Raw genomic sequence first — 18,981 nt, forward strand, 5'->3', positions numbered from 1 at the left:
CGATCATTAACTCAATGTCACTTTGTTTTTTTTGTGACAGATTAGTGGCACCATTTGTTTCAAAATAACATTATATGATACCAACCAAAATACATCTTCATCATCACTTAAATTTTCAACATTGAACCCGAAAATTTTTGAAGATAGGAAAATTTCAAGTATTGAAGCCGAATACATAAGTGATGGTAGCATTAAGTTAACAATATATAAGGCATGCATGCACGCACATAACCAATTAATCTGTATATAGTTCAAAGGAAAGTAAACGGCTCTCTACATCCATCTCTTGCATGTAAGCCCTTTCCATCATTAAGCCAGAGTAATTGTCAAACAGGGCTATATTAAAGTTTATAACAAACTCTGAATTTAATTGAGTACATTTATGTACGAATCTCAATTTTAAAGTGTAGTCAATCTTGTCATGCATAACAGACATAACACATAAAAATGTTCCATTTTTCCCATATTGATAAACGTTGAGAGCATTAAACACTTTATAATTAAGACTACTACGTATATATTATGATGAAAACTCTTTGGACTTATGAAGACGTGAAGCATGAACCCTCTTCTAACGAATGCAGCCAAGAGTCCAAGACTCAATTAAAACATGCATGTGCATTTTAAGTCTTTTTAACCCTATATGCGTTGTTCCCTAGCTACTTCCCTTCATACAAAAGACATGTTAACCTAATTAATCTACCAACACTAAGCTTTTGGTACAATCATTAGCTTTCCCACCAAGACGTCATACCAATAGCACCATAAAAAAACACCGCAACTCTCCAACTTAACATTGAAAAGTATCATCGTCTCTTCTCTTTAACACTAACAAAAATTTTAAGCATTATCATTATTTGAGTAGTCCCGAATCCCTAGTGATTATACTTTCAAGAGAAATCTAAAGTGATTACACTTTCGAATAGAAAATATCTAAGCTTTCAAAATCAATCAATAACGATATACTAAAAGTAAAACTAGAAATGACATGTGTCATTTTCCATTAAATATCCCCCCACACTTTTTTTTTTTTCAAAATCTTTAAGAAAAACTATTATAACCCTATAATATATTTGTTTTCCAATTTGACAATCATATATATATTTATTCCATTACACTCAATTGGATTAATTATACATATATTCTACAATTATGTATTTATTCCATTACGATCATCTTAGATTAAGTAATTATTTACAAAATTCAAAAGAAATAGTATGTAATATTAACTAAAAATATATTATCATCTAAGATTCCTATAATACAACCATGTTTTTTTTCCTTTTATTTGTTTCAACTATACTATTTTTACAAAGTTTATTTCAATTTTTTTTTTTTTTAAAAAAAAAAACCCTCTTTATAACGATAATCGTACACTCTTTGATGGGATTTGAGCTAGTAAATAATAAGAATCTTTAGTGATTACACGTTCAAAAAAATTCTCTAGTGATCCCAAATTCAAAAAAGTTCTATAACTAGAGATTTCACTAATTTATGATTTAATCTTATAATAAAAATTTACAAATCTCATAATTTATACGATGTAAGAAAAAACTTTCATTTTAAACCTACTTCCTTCTATTATTGTTAGATCTCTCGCAGCGGAAATATAGCTTCTACGGAAACTAAATAATATGAAATCGATACTTAACAAATAAATAATATTTTGGGATAGACAAACAGTTACTACTATGAAAAAAATAATAAATGTAAGAAATAATATTTCTTAAACTAAACTTTTTATTATATGAATGATTAGTTTTTATTTATAAACATTACAAACAAAGCATTATATATAATAACTTAATGTAAAAAAAAATGGCTAAAACTATTTAACTAAACAAACACCATAACAGGTTTGCAAAATGAATTTCTTCCCTTGTGCTATTCTCAATTTAGAGAAACAATCAAACAAACGATATGGTTAATTGTAGATAGTCTATAATAACTTAGTGCTAAAAAAAAAAAAAAAAAAAAAAAAGGGTGGCTGAAACCGTTTTGCCATCACACTATTACATTATTGGAAAACCTCCTTTTCTATTACATTATTTATCTATTCTCCATTTAGAGAAACAAAGCTGTCAAAAAAAATAAATTAGAAAAACAAATTATATGATTAAATAGGTTAATTATAGATAGCCATATATTCCCACAAGTATATATAAGCCATTGTTCATTAACAATTTTTTTCACAACTAAAATTTTAATTTCTAAAGTCATTCTGATTAAGTCACATTAAATTTTTTATTTGAAAGACAGTCTTATTTTTTTAACATGGTGGGAAGGTCAACAATGGTCCCTTTTTTTCTTATACTAATGCTTGTCTTTATGTCTCAAGGTAAATTTAAATTCCATATTTAATGATTAATAGTATATACATATTTTAAAACTAAATTATATAGATTACGTAAAGTTTTGAGTAGAGATTCTCATCACAAATCCATCTTTCACCTTCTTCAATTATTCTCATGAAAAATGGCTACACATACCCTAAAAAATGGGTAAATTTTATCCTTATTTTCCTAGGTTTATACAGTAGTATACCCTTTTTCTAAATAAATGTTCATATAATCTTATTATACACAATACCCCAACTTGTTTCGAGTACACGTAAACCTAGGTTTACTCAACGGTGAATTTTATTTGTAGTTTTTTCTCATTAATTCGACCAATAATATTTCTTATATTCGTAGTAGTATTGTTTCTTACTATTATTTTGGCATGCAGGAATTGTGAAGAATGATGCACAAAGAATATGCTCAACTCCTTATGATAACAAACTAGACTGCACTCTTCCTGTTTGTGGAGAAAATTGCTGGAAAAATAAAAATCATGCAAGAGGTGTATGCATCGAAACTCCAACGGGAAGTGATAAATACAGATGTTATTGTAACTTTCCTTGTTGATCTTACAAATTACTTGTATTTTGTTACATACTCCATAATATGGAGTACTATGTTATGACTCTAATAAGAGCCTTTAAATAAATTGCATGCACCCATGCATGGCTCATAATGAGCTTTTTAATTAAATAAATCGCATGCACTCATAATGTATAATAATTTTTATCTTTAATGAAATTTGATTTTTTTGGTTGACAAATTTTTACATATCCTCTTCTTATGCACCAAAGTAACAAAACTACTCAGAGTATAAATTTTACTTTATTTCTAATTCATTCTTTATATTTTATCAATAATTACCACCAATGTATAAAAAAAAAAATTGTGAATTTTTTTACACATATATTCCCTAGCCTTAAAGATAAGAAGTAAAGTTTTATATACGGCTGACCTTATGCATCAAAGTAACAAAACTACTGAGAGTATAAGTTTTATATACGGTTGGCCGCACCGTATGGCCAGTCGCAATATAATTTTATTTTTTCTCTCTCTCTCTCTCTCTTCTCTATCTCCCATTCTCTTTCTTGTTTTCTTCTTCCCACCTAAACACACTCCTTTTATGAACTCTCCTCTATCTCTAACTCTCTCCTCTTTCTCTCTCCTATTTTCATCTTCTCTAGTTAGCCCACTCAAATTAAACAAGTTAAATGGAGCAGCGGTGGTAGGGGGTAAGGAAGCTCCTCGTACTCCGTCGCCAAAAAACAAGCTAGAGGTTTTAAGGCCAAATTTAGCCATGAAAACTCTAGATCTGGAGTTTTTATGGCTGAATTTGGCTTTTTTAGCCATATTTCAATTGAAATTCGAAGCTAATATTTATTTTGAGGTATTTGTTTAATTTAATATTTTTTTTAACAATTTTAATGGTTGTTAGTGGTACGGGAGTTGGTGGTGGTGTGGTGGATCGGAGTTTAAGGTTTTGAGGATGGCGGTTGAGAAAGGTTGGTGTTGGTGGTGGTTACGGTGGGTTTGGGTGTGGGTTAAAGGTTACTGCTAGGTCGGGGGCTACTAGGGGTTATCAGGTTGGTCAGGGGTTACTAGGTCGGTTAGGGGTTACTAGGTCGGTTAGGGGTTACTTGGGGTTACTAGGTCAGTTATGGGTTACTTGGGGTTACTAGGTCGGTCAGGGGTTACTAGCTAGGTCAGTCAGGGGTTACTAAGTCGTCGGGGTTACTTTGTCTGGGGGGTTAGTTACTAGAGGGGTTACTTAAGTGGGGTTACTAGAAGGGTTACTGATATGGCACCTTGCCGCACCGTGCGGCCAACCGCACCAAAAACGTGCCGATATATATATATATATATATATATATATATATATATATATATATATATATATATATATAAACCCTTTAGTAACGATAATCATACACTATTAGATGGGATTTAGGGCATGTTCACATTTACTTAATTTCAATTCAGCTTCAATCAGTTCAGTTCGATTCAGTCCAGCTCAGTTCAGTAAATGTGAACAGGCCCTTCAGCTAGTAAATAATAAAAATCGATCTTTAGTGATTACACGTTCAAAAAAAATTCTCTAGTGATCCCAGCCACAGTCAAAAAAGTTCTCTAACTAGAGATTTCAATAATTTATGATTTAATTCCATAATAAAAATTTACAAATCTAATATTTTATACGATGTAAGAAAAAACTTCCATTTTAAACCTACTTCCTTCTATTATTGTTAGATCTCTCGCAGCGGAAATATAGCTTCTACGGAGTACTAGATAATATGAAATTGATACGTAACAAATAAATAATATTTTGGGATAGACAAATAGCCACTATGAAGGAAATAATAAATGTATGAATGATTATATGAATAATTAGTTTTTATTATTTATATATAATAACTTAATGTTAAAAAAAATGGCTAAAACTATTTAACTAAACAAACACCATAACATGTTTGCAAAACGAACTTCTTCCCTTGTGCTATTCTCAATTTAGAGAAACAAACAATATGGTTCATTGTAGATAGTCTATAATAACTCAGTGCTAATTGCTAAATCTATTAACTATTACTAAAACAGAAGTTGCTGACGTCACCGTTGCTCACGTGTCGCTCTCTCAATAAAAATTTTCCCGCGCTAAATGCAATGACGATGTCATTTTTTTTTGTAGAGCTATCATATTTAAATTTTTTGAAATTTAAATATTGAAAGGTCATACATTACAACTAAAACCTATCAATTTATCGTAGGAAATTGAAACAATTTTAAATAGTACACTAATAAATGACCTCTTACATTGTACTATAACTTTTTTTTTTTTTTTGAAGTAATATTGAACTATAACTTAGACAATGTTGAACGGATACTATATCATAATTTTGATGAAAATAAAAAATTTTGAAATTACAAAATATACGTAATTCTTATTTATATTCACGCATAATAGCGATTTATTTTTAACATGTACAAATTAAAATTAGGCTTTACATAAACCGTGTATCGCACTAGTTCTAACCTGGTTAACATTAAAAAAAAATAATAAAAAAAAAAAATAAACAAAAAGAATGGCTGAAACCGTTTTTCCATCATACTATTACATTATTGGAAAATCTCCCTATTACATTATTTATCTATTCTCAATTTAGAGAAACAAAGCTGTCAAAAGAAAAAAATTAGAAAAAAATGATATGGTTAAATAGGTTAATTATAGATAGCCATATATTCCCACAATTATATATAAGCCATTGTTCATTAACAATTTTATTTACAACTAAAATTTTAATTTCTAAAGTCATTCTGATTAAGTCACCCATTAAATATTTTATTTGAAAGACAATCTTATTTTTTTTAACATGGTAGGAAGGTCAACAATGGTCCCTTTTTTTCTAATACTAATGCTTGTCTTTATGTCTCAAGGTAAATTTAAATTCCACGTTTAATAATTAATAGTATATACATATTTTAAAACTAAATTATATAGATTACGTAAAGTTTTGAGTAGAGATTCTCATCACAAATCCATCTTTCACCTTCTTTAATTATTCTCATGAAAAATGGCTACACATACCCTAAAAAATGGGTAAATTTTGTCCTTATTTTCCTAGGTTTATACAGTAGTATACCCTTTTTCTAAATAAATGTTCATATAATCTTATTATACACAATACCCCAACTTGTTTCGAGTACACATAAACCTAGGTTTACTCAACGGTGAATTTTATTAGTAGTTTTTTCTCATTAATTCGACCAATAATATTTCTTATATTCGTAGTAGTATTGTTTCTTACTATTATTTTGGCATGCAGGAATTGTGAAGAATGATGCACAAAGAATATGCTCAACTCCTTATGATAACAAACTAGACTGCACTCTTCCTGTTTGTGGAGAAAATTGCTGGAAAAATAAAAATCATGCAAGAGGTGTATGCATCGAAACTCCAACGGGAAGTGATAAATACAGATGTTATTGTAACTCTCCTTGTTGATCTTACACATTACTATATTTTGTTACATACTTTGTAATATGGAGTACTATGTTATGATGGCTCTAATAAGGGCCTTTAAATAAATTGCATGCACACATGGCTCATAATGAGCTTTTAAAAAAATAACATGCACTCATAATGTATAATAATTTTTATTCTTAATGAAATTTGAATTTTTTGGTTGACAAATTTTTACATATTCTCTTATTATGCATCAAAGTAACAAAACTAGTGAGAGTATAAACTTTACTTTATTTCTAATTCATTCTTTATATTTTACCAATAATTACCACCAATGTATAAAAAATTTGTGAACTTTTTTACACATATATTCCCTGGCCTTAAAGATAAGAAGTAAAGTAAGGGAATTTAGCCTTAGCGTTGGAAAACCATGCATTACGTTACATGTGTATGTTGCTCGAGCTTAGGTACATTTCTTTGGTGCTTAAAGAGCTCTTGGGGCCAGGGTCTCAATTCTTGAGGTGCTTGGGTCTCGACTCTAGAGGTGCTTGTTTTTCGGGTTCATGGCGTCTTAAGCCGGGAACATGGGCAAGGTGATTGTGGGAAAGGTGTGCTAGTGATAAGGGGCTAACCTTCTCAACCATGATAAGGGGATAATCAAAACGTAGCAGCATATTGATAAGTAATGAATGGCTAAATTCCTGTAATTGATCTGAAATGTGAATTATATCATTTAATTTTGGAAAATTTTTTATTTTTGGAATACATTAAGAAAAAGGGATTGGGGTGCTTCCCATGTATCTCTCGAGGGTCGAGGCCCCATGAAACCAGTATGATTATTTAAAACAGTTTGCTTTATCTTTAACATGTCAATTTAGTCAATTATGTATACACCTTTCATTAACTCAATGTCACTTTGCCTTTATATGGCCAATCATTGGCACCATTTGGTTCAAAACAACATTATATGACGTCAAAATTCATCTTCTATCATCACTTAAATTTTCAACATTGAATCTGAAAATTTCTAAAAATAGGCAAATTTCAAGAACCGAAGCCTTAAAATTTAACCAATTACAAAGTTTTCAAGATATAATGTTGAATACAAATGTGATGACATAGGATGCACCAAGGCATGCACATAATCAACTAAATTGATAGTTTAAAGACAAAGTAGACGACCCTACATCCATCTCTTGCATGTAAGTAATCCATTCCACAAGGTTTTCTCCATATTATTTCCACTAATTCTAATTACCATCTCTCACCTACAGAGTAATAGATATAGCTGATTTATACTCCATCTCGGCCACTCGGATAATGAAACGAGTCATCTAGATGCAAAGCATAGTAGTATACTTGCAAATAAATTCCTCGAGACGATTTGTTCAGTCAAAAAACAAGAGTAAATACGATATACAAGACTTAAAGAACTAAGATATTTCAAATCATTATGAATTACAGTACAATTCTACCTTTTCCTTGACAAACTAAGGTGCACTACATTTAGTGCTTTCCACGAACTCTAAACGACGCTAATAATATCCTACTAAAAAAAATTATTATAACGCTAATTTCATGATTTTTTTTTTCTGAAAAAAAATCAAGTTTCTTCTAATAAAAAAAAAGTTGGGGAGAAAAAGAAAAATCTTTCTGAGGTCCCTCCAAAATAAAAGAAAACACATGGGGTTAGTAATACAGAGTTGGTCCAAGACCATTCAAAGTGAAAAATGAAATGACACTTCTAAAAGCGTTAATCACTAATCACTAATTGTCTAAGAAAAGTTGGATGGTTGCCAATTCCTGTGCCTAATCCATGAGAGAATGATCTTCAAATTCTACGGCGGTAATACCTGGATCCTGCAGCTTCCCTCTGATTAAAAAAAATAAGTGCAGCGAAACCAGGAGCAAGGTGACTGACTGTACAGAAAGAACATAATTGGTTGATTAGCAAAAGACGGTCAAATCAATCATCTTTGTGGTTGATCTGTCCCGGCTGCTCCAGATGGATTGCTAGTTCCAGCGCCATTTTCTGCAGGAGGTGGGGTGCCCCATTGGCCTTCTGATTCTAGGGGCTCGAGAACACAAACACCACCATCGGTAAGTCCTAATGCAAATTGGTTGGCTTCTGTGGGATGTGCTGCGATGCAGAGTGGATACACTCTCATACTGTCAAAGCCACAGGAAATATTTGCTTGTTAAGGCTACTTCGAGACGATGCACAATACAAAAGTGTTTCACAATGTTAATAATTACGATACTGTACCTTGGATTAGGAGGTAGGTATGCATTAGGGTTAATTCGACATCTCAATCTAAGATTTGAAGCAGTGAGAATGCTGACACTCCCATCTTCAAAGCTTACATATATTGACAGGCTATCGCAGGAGTAGGTGGCATGCGTTATCGGGCCTCTTGCTTCGGGAGCAAACCACTGATGAAGGTATATAAACTAAAGGTCAATTTCAATGTTCGAAATGATTTATAAAAGATATGATCACAAGAAGAAAGTACCTGTTTAAGGCATTCAAGCTTAGGAGCCTCATATATAGCAATTTGTGTTTCATGCACAGCCAACAAATGTGTCTGATCTTGGTGAAATTGAACACGCGTATCTGAGAGGTGATTCGTAGATCGACCACTAGGGATTTGTAAAGGTTTACTTACCAACTTTTCCCATCCATCCATGCTCCAAACACATAGCTAAAAATTGAATGTAAGCAACCAGTTAAAAGGCTATCATAGGTACTATACGTCTATACTTACAAAGCTATTTAAAAAATGTACAGTGAACCCAAAAAAAAAAAAAAAAAAAAAAACAGTAGAAGATACAAAGATTGTTGTTAAAAACTCATAATGATTGCACCAAAATTACAGTCAACCAATGCTGTAGTTCAATTCTCAATTTGATAGATCCCCTTTTATTGTAACTATCAGTAGAAACAAATCAAGAGTTTACTTAGCAATTATGTAAGTGCAAGGTGCAACCCAACAACTAAGACCTTCGACATTTCATTTTCACTACTATTTCAGAAAAACTAGAAAACAACATAGCATTTGTTACCTGAGAATCAGCCCCTGAAGACACAAGCACATTTTGAACATTTGAGAATGCCAGGCCAGTGATTCTCTTTTGATGTCCTTTAAGTTTTGACTTGACCTGTACAGATAATACATCTAACATGTCAGCATTGTCATGTCATCAATATCTCTAACAAAAATTCTTTAGTTGGAAATACATATATATATAAAAACATCAGTAGCAAGGCTCAGGACCTCATCAACTCGAACGTTGTATATTTGAATGGTTGAATCTTCCATGCCAATAGCAATAATATTGTTGTCTTGAGGATGGAAAGCCAAAAATGTTGCTGCAGGTGGTGGGGGCATGAATGTTGTCATTGTCTGCATTATGGAAACCAAACATAAGGCATCATAATGGTTGGGTAAAAGCCGACCAAAATATACAAACTAAAAAGCACCAACGGGAACCAACCCCCTGCCCCAGTCTTCTGTTGCTGTCTAACCAAAAAAACGAAAGATTAAAGCACTTTGGCAACACACACATACAAATGCCGAAATCTATGTTACTTGGACTCGGATGAATTGTCAAATTAGACACGGGTGTCCTAGCATCGGACTCGCCCATTTTCTTGAAAAAAGTTGTGTTTTTAGTTAAAAAATGAAGTGTCCAAGTGTCGGTGTCCAACATGTGTTGTGTCGACACGGACATGTGAGGTAAATGAAAGAGTCCCGAGTAACATAGGCTGAAATTACTCATGAAGCAAAAGGATTTAAACAGATTAAATTTTAATACGATGCTCAATCTGTCATCAATAAAGAAAGAAAGTTGGCTGCACATTACATCAAAATCTCAAGGCCAAATTAATAAAGGCAATGCTAATAATGGACAACCTTGAGTTTGAGGAGTGTGATAAACTTCCCAAGCATAGAATACATAATTGTGCAAATTTTGAAAATGGCGTTCAAAAAAAGAGGGGGGAAAAAAAAAACTGTAAGGTGGAATTTGCGGGGGAGTTAAATGAATGAAAATTGAAACCACTGACTACCTTGAAAGTCATCATATTGAATAAAGAAATTTTTCCGCCTGAAGCTGACATAACATAAGAATCATTCTTTGAAAGTGCAAAGCAAGAAACTGTATCTTCAGGATTTGTGTCGCCCATATCATTTGTCATTAATATCCCACTCGAAGGTTGCCATAATTGAGGGGCAATACTTGCAGTCGCCTGTATGTAGATATGTTAACTCCGAGAAATAGTAGGATACATAGTGACAAATATAAATCTACCTTCAAGAAAATACCTTGCCAGTCGAATTTCTGTCATTCCTAGGCCATTTCCACAGTTTATGTACAGCATTCGCTGCCAGTGCCAGCATGGCAAATCCTGAATTCGTATAGATCAATCTAGAGATCTGAAATAATAGAAGAATGATAATCAATATATTATGATGTTTAACAAATAGAAGGCCTTGGACAGTGAGCAGGAACAACCAAATACTGCAGAAGATGCAAACCCCCGCATAATAAAAGCACAAGAGAAAAACAGTTTGGCTTAGAAAGGATCCGTATAAGAATTTAATTAAATTCCGATTAAGTAATGACTCATCAAAACTGTTCTAGCTATCGCATAAATGAAGAATATAAGTTTACCACATAGAAAGAAGAAAGAATGCTAGCTACATATCTATATATAGCTAAAGATGACTGGCAAGTTCTGAATGCAACTCCAACACAATTCAACCAGCTAACAAAAAGAGCAGCAGTTGTAAATAAAAGACTTGGGACATTCGTGAAGTCTGTATAATAGTATTCTGTAAATCCTATATGCAATGCCACAAAAATTGGCTTTAAGTGTCCAAACAAGGATCCAAGCATTAGACACGCAAGAAGATACATGAGAAAATTACCAGGCATTCACCCTAGAGATGAAGGCTTTGAGGAAATTTTATTAGGTCCGAACTAAAGAGTACAGTTACCTACCCTCATTGCTGATATACTATCAGGCAGTTTCAGTGATCGGCACTGAGAAGATTCATTAATCTCAGTCAGCTTCCATATCTTCGATTTATCTGCAGACTCATCAGGAAATTTTGGTTTCACATCAACTAGGCTTCGATTATCAGCATTCTGCATAAAATCAGAAGAGAATTATTGAAAAAACAAGAGTCTAATCCACAAAGTTATATAGGTGAGAATGGTGACAAAATTGAAACAAACAGAAATCTGAATCAAAACGAGTACCATAGCAACCATGGCTGGCACAGCAGCTGTTCGATCTGCAATACTGGCTCCCACTGCAGCATTTGCAGCAGGAAATACGCCCATTGTAGGTCCCTGAATATGCAAGTAATGTAACCATGTTGTCAGTTAAAAGCAGGAAACTTATTTCTAGCTCAAATAAAAGTAACAGGAACTCGGGAAGCATATTGACCCCTCTCCAGTAGACATACCTTGACAATCGCAGCAGAAGTAGAAGTATCAAATGGGCGATTTTCTACAGCACGAAGTTGCCTCATCCCATCTGTATTAGCTAAAATTTTTACACCATTGTCACTGGTTGAGACAGCCATCAACGTTCCCTCCTTGTTAAACCGAATACAAGGAGAAGCCTGGTATACAAAGCATAAACCAAGAAACATATAAGGATACCAAAATTCATAAATTTAGAGCCCATAGCTAAAGTTTTATAACAAAATAGTTCTAAAAATTACCGGCAACCCGCCACCAGCATCAGCTGTAGTTAAAATGTTAACACTATCCATATCCCAAAATTTGATAGTAAACTCATCTCCAGCAGCAAGGAACCTATTCTTTGTAGTATCAAAATGCACAACTCCCACTGAGCGCTTTCCCAGACTAACGTACGTACGCTTGACTGTTCCTTCACTTTCATTCCATTCGACAAGGAAGGATTCTCCTTCTTTGTTGGTCCCACAGGAGAATAATCTTCAAGAAAAAAATAATCAGGAAACAAAGAAGCAGAGTCAACCCCATTTTTTAAATTTACTATTTTAGTATATTACTTTGACAAAGGGAGTGCAATATTTACCTTGACCCATCTGCACTATAAGCCATCCTTGTTGACGAATGACCTGGCGCATCATAATCTACTCTTGAACCCACATTGTCATACAACCAAGCTTTTATTTTTCCATCCGTTGCAGTCGAGAAAATAAACTGACATGAGTGAAGCAACTTTTAGTTTCCACCAAGTAAATCAAGCAGCTGAAGCTCATTAATCTTTAGATGAAGCCACACAAAGCAGTATAACGATACAAGACATTTTATTGATAGATTCCTATTCAGGAGGCGACCAAGTGCAGTAATTTAAATACTTCCTCCGTTTTTTTTTTTTTTTTAATTACACCATTTGGGTTGGGCGCGGTATTTAGGAAAAATTGTAAAAGACGGAGTATGTCAAAAGTGTCCAATCGATCAGTTTGGCTCATGTCATGGGATGTGAAAAAGTTTTACACTAGCTGTGATTGGCCTACCGAAACCCTTCTCCTTTATCCAGGCTTTGGACTGGCAGCGGGAAAAGGTGGGGTAATAAGTTAATAATGGCTGTTATCACATGTGAACAAGGATAATTAGGGAATTTTGTGCACCCAAAAAAAAATGTAAAGAAATGGTGCAATTAAAATGTAAATTTCTCAGAGGGAAAATGGTGCAATTTAAATAAAAGGAGGAAGTATAACTTTACTGTAATGAGAACTCTAACAATCCATTACAACAACCACAACAACAAAGCCTTAGTCCAAAAATGATTTGGGGTAAAAATTGCTGCAGTAGCACATTGGCATATCTTCTGTGATAGATAACAGGGAATATCCATTACACAACAAAAAAATTAAAAAACTAAGGCAAATTCAACAATAAAATCAGATACCTGAATACTCTCCTTGTGATGGGGACATACTGAATAAACAGGTGATTCATGACCCTCGAATGTATACTGCTTAGCCCCAGTTACAGCATCCCATACCTGAACAAAATAAAATTCTAAGATTCCATTCCCAGTATAATCGACATTGAAAACAGAAAGCAAAACAAACCTTAATAAGTCTATCGTCTCCACATGTAACAATAGACAATTGTTTGTTTGGATAAGAAAAGGCAAGATCATTAACGTTGCCAACGTGGGCCTCGATCTGTATAGACAGAAACACACTTCATTGGCAAATTGCAACCATATAAAAGCCTCAGAAGCAAGGATGTACGGACTTGAATACTACTACTGATAACAACACAAACCTCTAAGTGGTTTCTCAGATCATTGGGGCCATGGTAGGAATATATATGTACAATATGTTTTGAGTATGCAACACCTGCATTCAGGGAAAAGCAAATATATGCATTAAACTCATACCAACCACCAGCAATATCACAGTCAACAAAAGAGGGAATAGCGCCCACCTCCCCCCCCCCCCCCCCCCCCCCTCCCCCCAAACACACACACAAATAAATAAATTTTTAAAAAATATCAGAAGTATGATGCCAAATATGAAAGAATTCAAATCAACAAAAAAAACATAGGTATCAGCAATAGCAGAATACCAAAAAGGGTTCCATCAGGACTCCACATGACACGATTAATGGATGCAGAGTAATCACTGGCCAAAGAAGCCTGTCACAAAGAATATCAGTGTTAGCATTAGCACATAGTGAAGATTTGAACATCAAATAACATGCTCAACAAGGCCTTTTAGAAAAACTAACCTGCAGAGGCATAGAACATGTACCAAGTTCCCACACCTTAAAATTTCTAAACGCAATTCTTTCCCTGCTCACTAATTCCCACACCATGACATCACCCATATTCGTCCCCACTGAAACAACAAAACAGATTAATCTCAATTACTGTAAGAGTGCAACAAAGGTCAGCAAAAGAGGATTCCAGCAAAGGCGCAACCTAGGAGCAAAATTTGCTGCGATGGATGGAAGTCAAGACTCTTGACAGTAGAACCTTGGCTCAAACACATGACAACATCTCTTGGCAAGTCAAGAGATGAATATGAACTTTGACCATGGCTTTGGTTGTATGCAACTGGAAGAATGTTGACAGGAAGATTGTTGACCTGTTCACAAGTCCAACAAAAAAAACAATAAACCAAAAGGAATTCTCGTATCCAAAACTTTTCCAAGTAGAACTAGTCTATAAATAAAAATTATATAAAATGCATTAAAGAATTCAAAGCCACTAAGCTCAAATGCGAATATAATTTTTACTCCATTCGCATGTATATGATGCTGAACCTCTGACAAAACTTAAATGACATCCATAATATCTACTAGTAATATATAATGATTCTTTAAATTATTAGCCACAAATGTAATAAAATAATCAATTAGAAAATAGCCATATATTGTTGAAATGATAGACGCCTCAGCTAAACACTATAGCATTGCATACAGAACCAACCATCACTCTCTTCAGTAACATACTAACATTAACGGTTACTCCATTACCAGCACACTGTTAATCCTTTGTTATTAACTTAAGTTAAAAAAATTCAAATGTGAAAACACTAGAACTTACTTTGACAACCAAATTAAGGTCAGTTCATCAATTGTGCACAAATATCATGGTGTTCCTCATTTCAGAAGCGAGTCATTCGAGACTCAAAAAAAAATTATTAGAAACATCTCTCCTTATCCTTATACTACAGAAATTTTTACCTTTAGGTTCTTTAAACTTTCAAACTTCAAGTTATTGATAATCACCTTTGATCTCTACCCATCTTAGTCAACATGTCATCAAAGTCAAATAATATACGCTTTAAAGGCATAAATATCTGCATAACAAGTCTGTGTCTAGCTCAAAGAAGTAGTGGTGGTGTCTGTGGCCATTTCAATATTTCAACATTTCTATTCTTTCAAAGAGGATAAGAATGGAAGTAAGCTACACATACTTCTTCTGGCGCTCCAAAAGGTCTTGGTCTCTTCAACACATGTTCAGAATCTGCTGTTTGGTAATCCATAGCTGCATTGTTGTTAGGAGGAGTCCGCGGACGCTTTACTATAGCAGCTTCATGTGCAATAAAATTTTGCATTAGAATAAGATAAAATTAGCTGACGTGGCACTTAACACTTTGATTGAAAGATTTAACATCATTAATTAAAGACATGGTTAAATGGTGTATACAGGGAAGAGGTTGAAGAACAATTAATGGAGTTATATGGTGCAGAGATTTTAAAAAAAATTATGGTAATCTTTTTCGAATTTACAGATGCAGTACAGGGAAGAGAAATTGACGCAGAAGATTAGTGGGTTGCTTTTAGCGGTAGGCTGTAATTACAAAATCTAACTGACATTCTTCAAAAATGTTACGGAGTATTTACATATTATAGATTCGAATTGATTCTTGCTCTCTAGCAATTTCCTTGAAAATATGATATTTCGATGGTTGCTTTTAACGGTAGGCTAATTGATATTCTTCAAAATAGTTATTTGTTTTATAATTTCTAATTGATTCTCGCTCTTTAGCAATTTCCTTGAAAATATGGTATTTAGATGCAATAATTAAGCCATATGTTGTTTTCACAGACAATGAGAAACTTTGATCCCCTTTAGAAAAATCTATCATACAATACAATATTATCTAGAATATAATATAACGGTAACACTGTCATATAGGCAACTTTTTTTGTACAAATACCTGGATTGTTAGGAACACCTAAACCCATGGGCCCAGCTGAAACAGCAGGGTGAGGTACAGGAGGAGATGGATTTGCCATCCATCCAGCAAGTGATGTTGGAAGAGGAGCTGGAGCAGCCTGGAATGGCTGCAATTTTCAAAATACAACATCTGACTGACATTCTTCTATTTCCCAAGCAAAGATGAAGAGGAAAATCTTAATTAACTTACTCCATGAGCTCCAAGTGGAGGAAAAGCTCCAGCCTTCGGAACAGGACCAGCATTCATCAATGGATTAGTCACAGGTGACGGTGCACGTGCGCCATTAGGAGGTCCACATGTATGGTCCACAAACAGAGTTTTTATGTCAGGATTAGGCTTGGGATTCTTGCATAGCTGGTGTTGCCAATTCAAACTGCAAGTGCCATAGTATAAATTGTCAGCACAACTTCCAATTCCCAACCAAACCAAACAATTTTGCCTCCAAAAAAAAAAAATAAAAAAAAATAAATAAATAAATAAATAAATTGCTGACCTCTGATTGATAAGAGTCCTTAATCTTGAATTCCTCAAGGTTGGGAATTGAAGCTTATCACGAAACAATGGGTTGGCTTCTATCAACTTCTTAAGTTCAGCAAGCATTATGCCCCTAGCTGACTTAGTATCACCATATTTTGACAGTTGCTCATTTTCTCTGCATTATTCACCAACAAACCCAATTCGGTGATGTTGTAATAAAACAGAAGGGAGGGGGGGGGGGGGGGGGGGGAGCCTTCAAGTACATTGCTAGCGCATACCTAAAATTATCCAAGGTTAATAAAAGAGTTATTTCCTTGAAGAGCTCTTCATTAAAAGCTGAAAAAACCTTTAGATCCTTGACAAGAATTTCTACAGCTTTCGCACGATCTCGCCTGCAATTAAGATACCAAATTAAGACCAGTAACATAAAAGCTCACTTCAATAAACATAACCAAAGATAACATTACACCTAATGGCCACAGACACTCACTTATCCAGGGCTTCAAGGTACTTCTGCTTCCTGATTTCGAAAAAGATCTTCATGGAGTATCTATTATCATCGACTTTGGTGAAACCAGACAAGTACTTCTCTGCCTCGTCCCACTCTCCACCAGTCACCAATTCTTCAAAATACCTCATGTTAAAAAAGAACCCTGATTCTTGCTCCAATCTGTACCAATACATTCACAATATAACAGCTGACCATGATCAAAAAATACATTACAGCCTCAATTAAAAGCAAAATTGCAAAATTAAAAGCTACACTTCAGACATTTCTATTGCCAAATAAGTAATGCAGCTACATTTCTTACAGACATATACTACTAACTTTAACTGGCGTACCCAAGTGTCGTCTAAGGTCATTAATGCAAAAAATTGACCTCAGATCCTTTTGCCTTATTAACCCTTCAAACATTCTACTCCAACTACCATTGTAATTGGGTTATTTTACGGGTCTTCATATTTGGATGGTAAAAAACATTAAAAATAATACTTAGTTTCAATCAAATGTACAATTTTCCATGATTAATGCAGCTACAAATGCAAGGTCAAGGAAAGGTACCAAAATGGTCATAATAATTAACTTCAACCAATCCATCCCCACCTCCCCAAGTTATAAAGGTCTCAAATGTCCTGTTTAACAAGCTTAAATCTCACATATAAAAGTCGGAACCAATGTTACATAGTACGCAATTCAATTCAATCCAATTCGATTCAATTCAATCCAATTCGATTCAATTCAATTCAATTCATAAATTACGGGATGCAAGAACGAAAATGCAAAAATCCGGAACATATCTCCACAAATTTACTATGTAAGGGTTTCAATCTCCAATTCAAAAGTTTATTAACTTCACACCCAACCACATTCAACAATCAATGAGAAAATTTAGACAGAAAATTTAGACTCTTATTAATTTGCCACTCTTTATAAGTCACATTTAATACAATAAGAATGAAATTATCAAGTACAATTAATTATAATTCTCTTAAATTTTCAGCAACCTAACACAACAGCACTACTACCAAACAAAGCAAATGTCGCAAAAAAAACAAAAGAATTTTTTTTTTTTTTCATTTAATCAAATACCAAGTCATTATGACGTCAGAAATTACCCATTTTTTTCGCTTTAATTAATTTTATCCACATCACACAAAAGCCAAAAGTTAACCATACTAAAAGAGGAACCATTTATAATTACAACAAATTAATCATAACAACAACAATAAAAATCAAAATTTCTCATTTTTAATTAAAAATTAACAAATAAAATAAAAATAATAATTAAAAAAAGAAATTAAATTACCTGTGAACACTATCCTTAAATTTCTCCTCCTCCAGAAACTGAAGTATGAGAAAAACAAGCTCTCTGCTTAACGACGTCATTTTCCTTCAATTTATTTAATTTTTTTTTATTACAAAAAAAAAATTAAAAAATGAAGAAAAAATCCTTTCTCCAATTTTTCACCACCAAATCTCAGATCGATTCCAGAAAATCACCAAATCCCTAATTTTTCAACAAAAACAAAATTAACACTAATTAATAAAATAAAACCTAAAAATCTCATAACAATCCAGAAAAACAAAATAAAAATTCGAAAAAATAAAATTGAAGATTAATTTAATAAGAAAAAAGCAAGTACCTCGAACTCGAAGAAGAAGTAGATCAGTTTTTTCTCTCTCTTTCTTTCAATTTTCTCTCTCTTCTTTGTTTTCGCTGAGCTTTCTCTCTCCTCAGATGGAGTTTTCTGGGGGTCAGAGAAGAAAGATGGGGCATTTATATAGAGTGAAATGGAGGAGAGAGAAAAATACCCTAAAAATAAAAAGGAAATTAAAATTATTTTTAAATTAAATTGAATTTTTTTAGAAAGCGAAGAAAACAAAGGGAAACCCAGACAAAATAAATACTCATTTTCTCTTTTATTTTATCGTGTTGTGATTTTTTCGGGAAATGAGATGGTATTTTGAGAATTTGAGATTGGTTTTATTGATAAGGAGGTT

At 33.4% G+C, this 18,981-nt stretch overlaps 1 protein-coding gene across 2 annotated transcripts; it reads right to left on the reverse strand.

The window, feature by feature from the left end:
- Positions 1–7,709: 7,709 nt before the first annotated feature.
- Positions 7,710–18,762, reverse strand: LOC145635672 (topless-related protein 4-like). 2 transcript variants are annotated; one of them, XM_081686999.1, is made up of 26 exons: positions 18,624–18,762; positions 18,287–18,487; positions 16,969–17,148; positions 16,757–16,870; positions 16,495–16,653; positions 16,191–16,374; positions 15,981–16,107; positions 15,234–15,340; positions 14,234–14,399; positions 14,041–14,150; positions 13,879–13,948; positions 13,576–13,649; positions 13,377–13,472; positions 13,211–13,306; positions 12,371–12,498; positions 12,033–12,267; positions 11,772–11,930; positions 11,563–11,655; positions 11,302–11,448; positions 10,623–10,733; positions 10,367–10,546; positions 9,573–9,701; positions 9,361–9,456; positions 8,811–8,999; positions 8,564–8,730; positions 7,710–8,466 (listed from the first exon to the last, which is right to left on the reverse strand). In XM_081686999.1, the coding sequence occupies exons 2-26, from the start codon at positions 18,364–18,366 to the stop codon at positions 8,268–8,270; spliced, it is 3,396 nt and encodes a 1,131-aa protein (XP_081543125.1). In that variant the 5' UTR covers positions 18,367–18,487; positions 18,624–18,762; the 3' UTR covers positions 7,710–8,267. The 2 variants fall into 2 exon arrangements, with proteins under 2 accessions (XP_081543125.1, XP_081543124.1); XM_081686998.1 differs by having other exon boundaries at positions 15,234–15,349.
- Between the last annotated feature and the right edge of the window lie 219 nt (positions 18,763–18,981).

Source organism: Chenopodium album, chromosome 6 (assembly GCF_948465745.1).
Source record: "Chenopodium album chromosome 6, dcCheAlbu1.1, whole genome shotgun sequence".
Classification (NCBI taxonomy): domain Eukaryota; kingdom Viridiplantae; phylum Streptophyta; class Magnoliopsida; order Caryophyllales; family Amaranthaceae; genus Chenopodium; species Chenopodium album.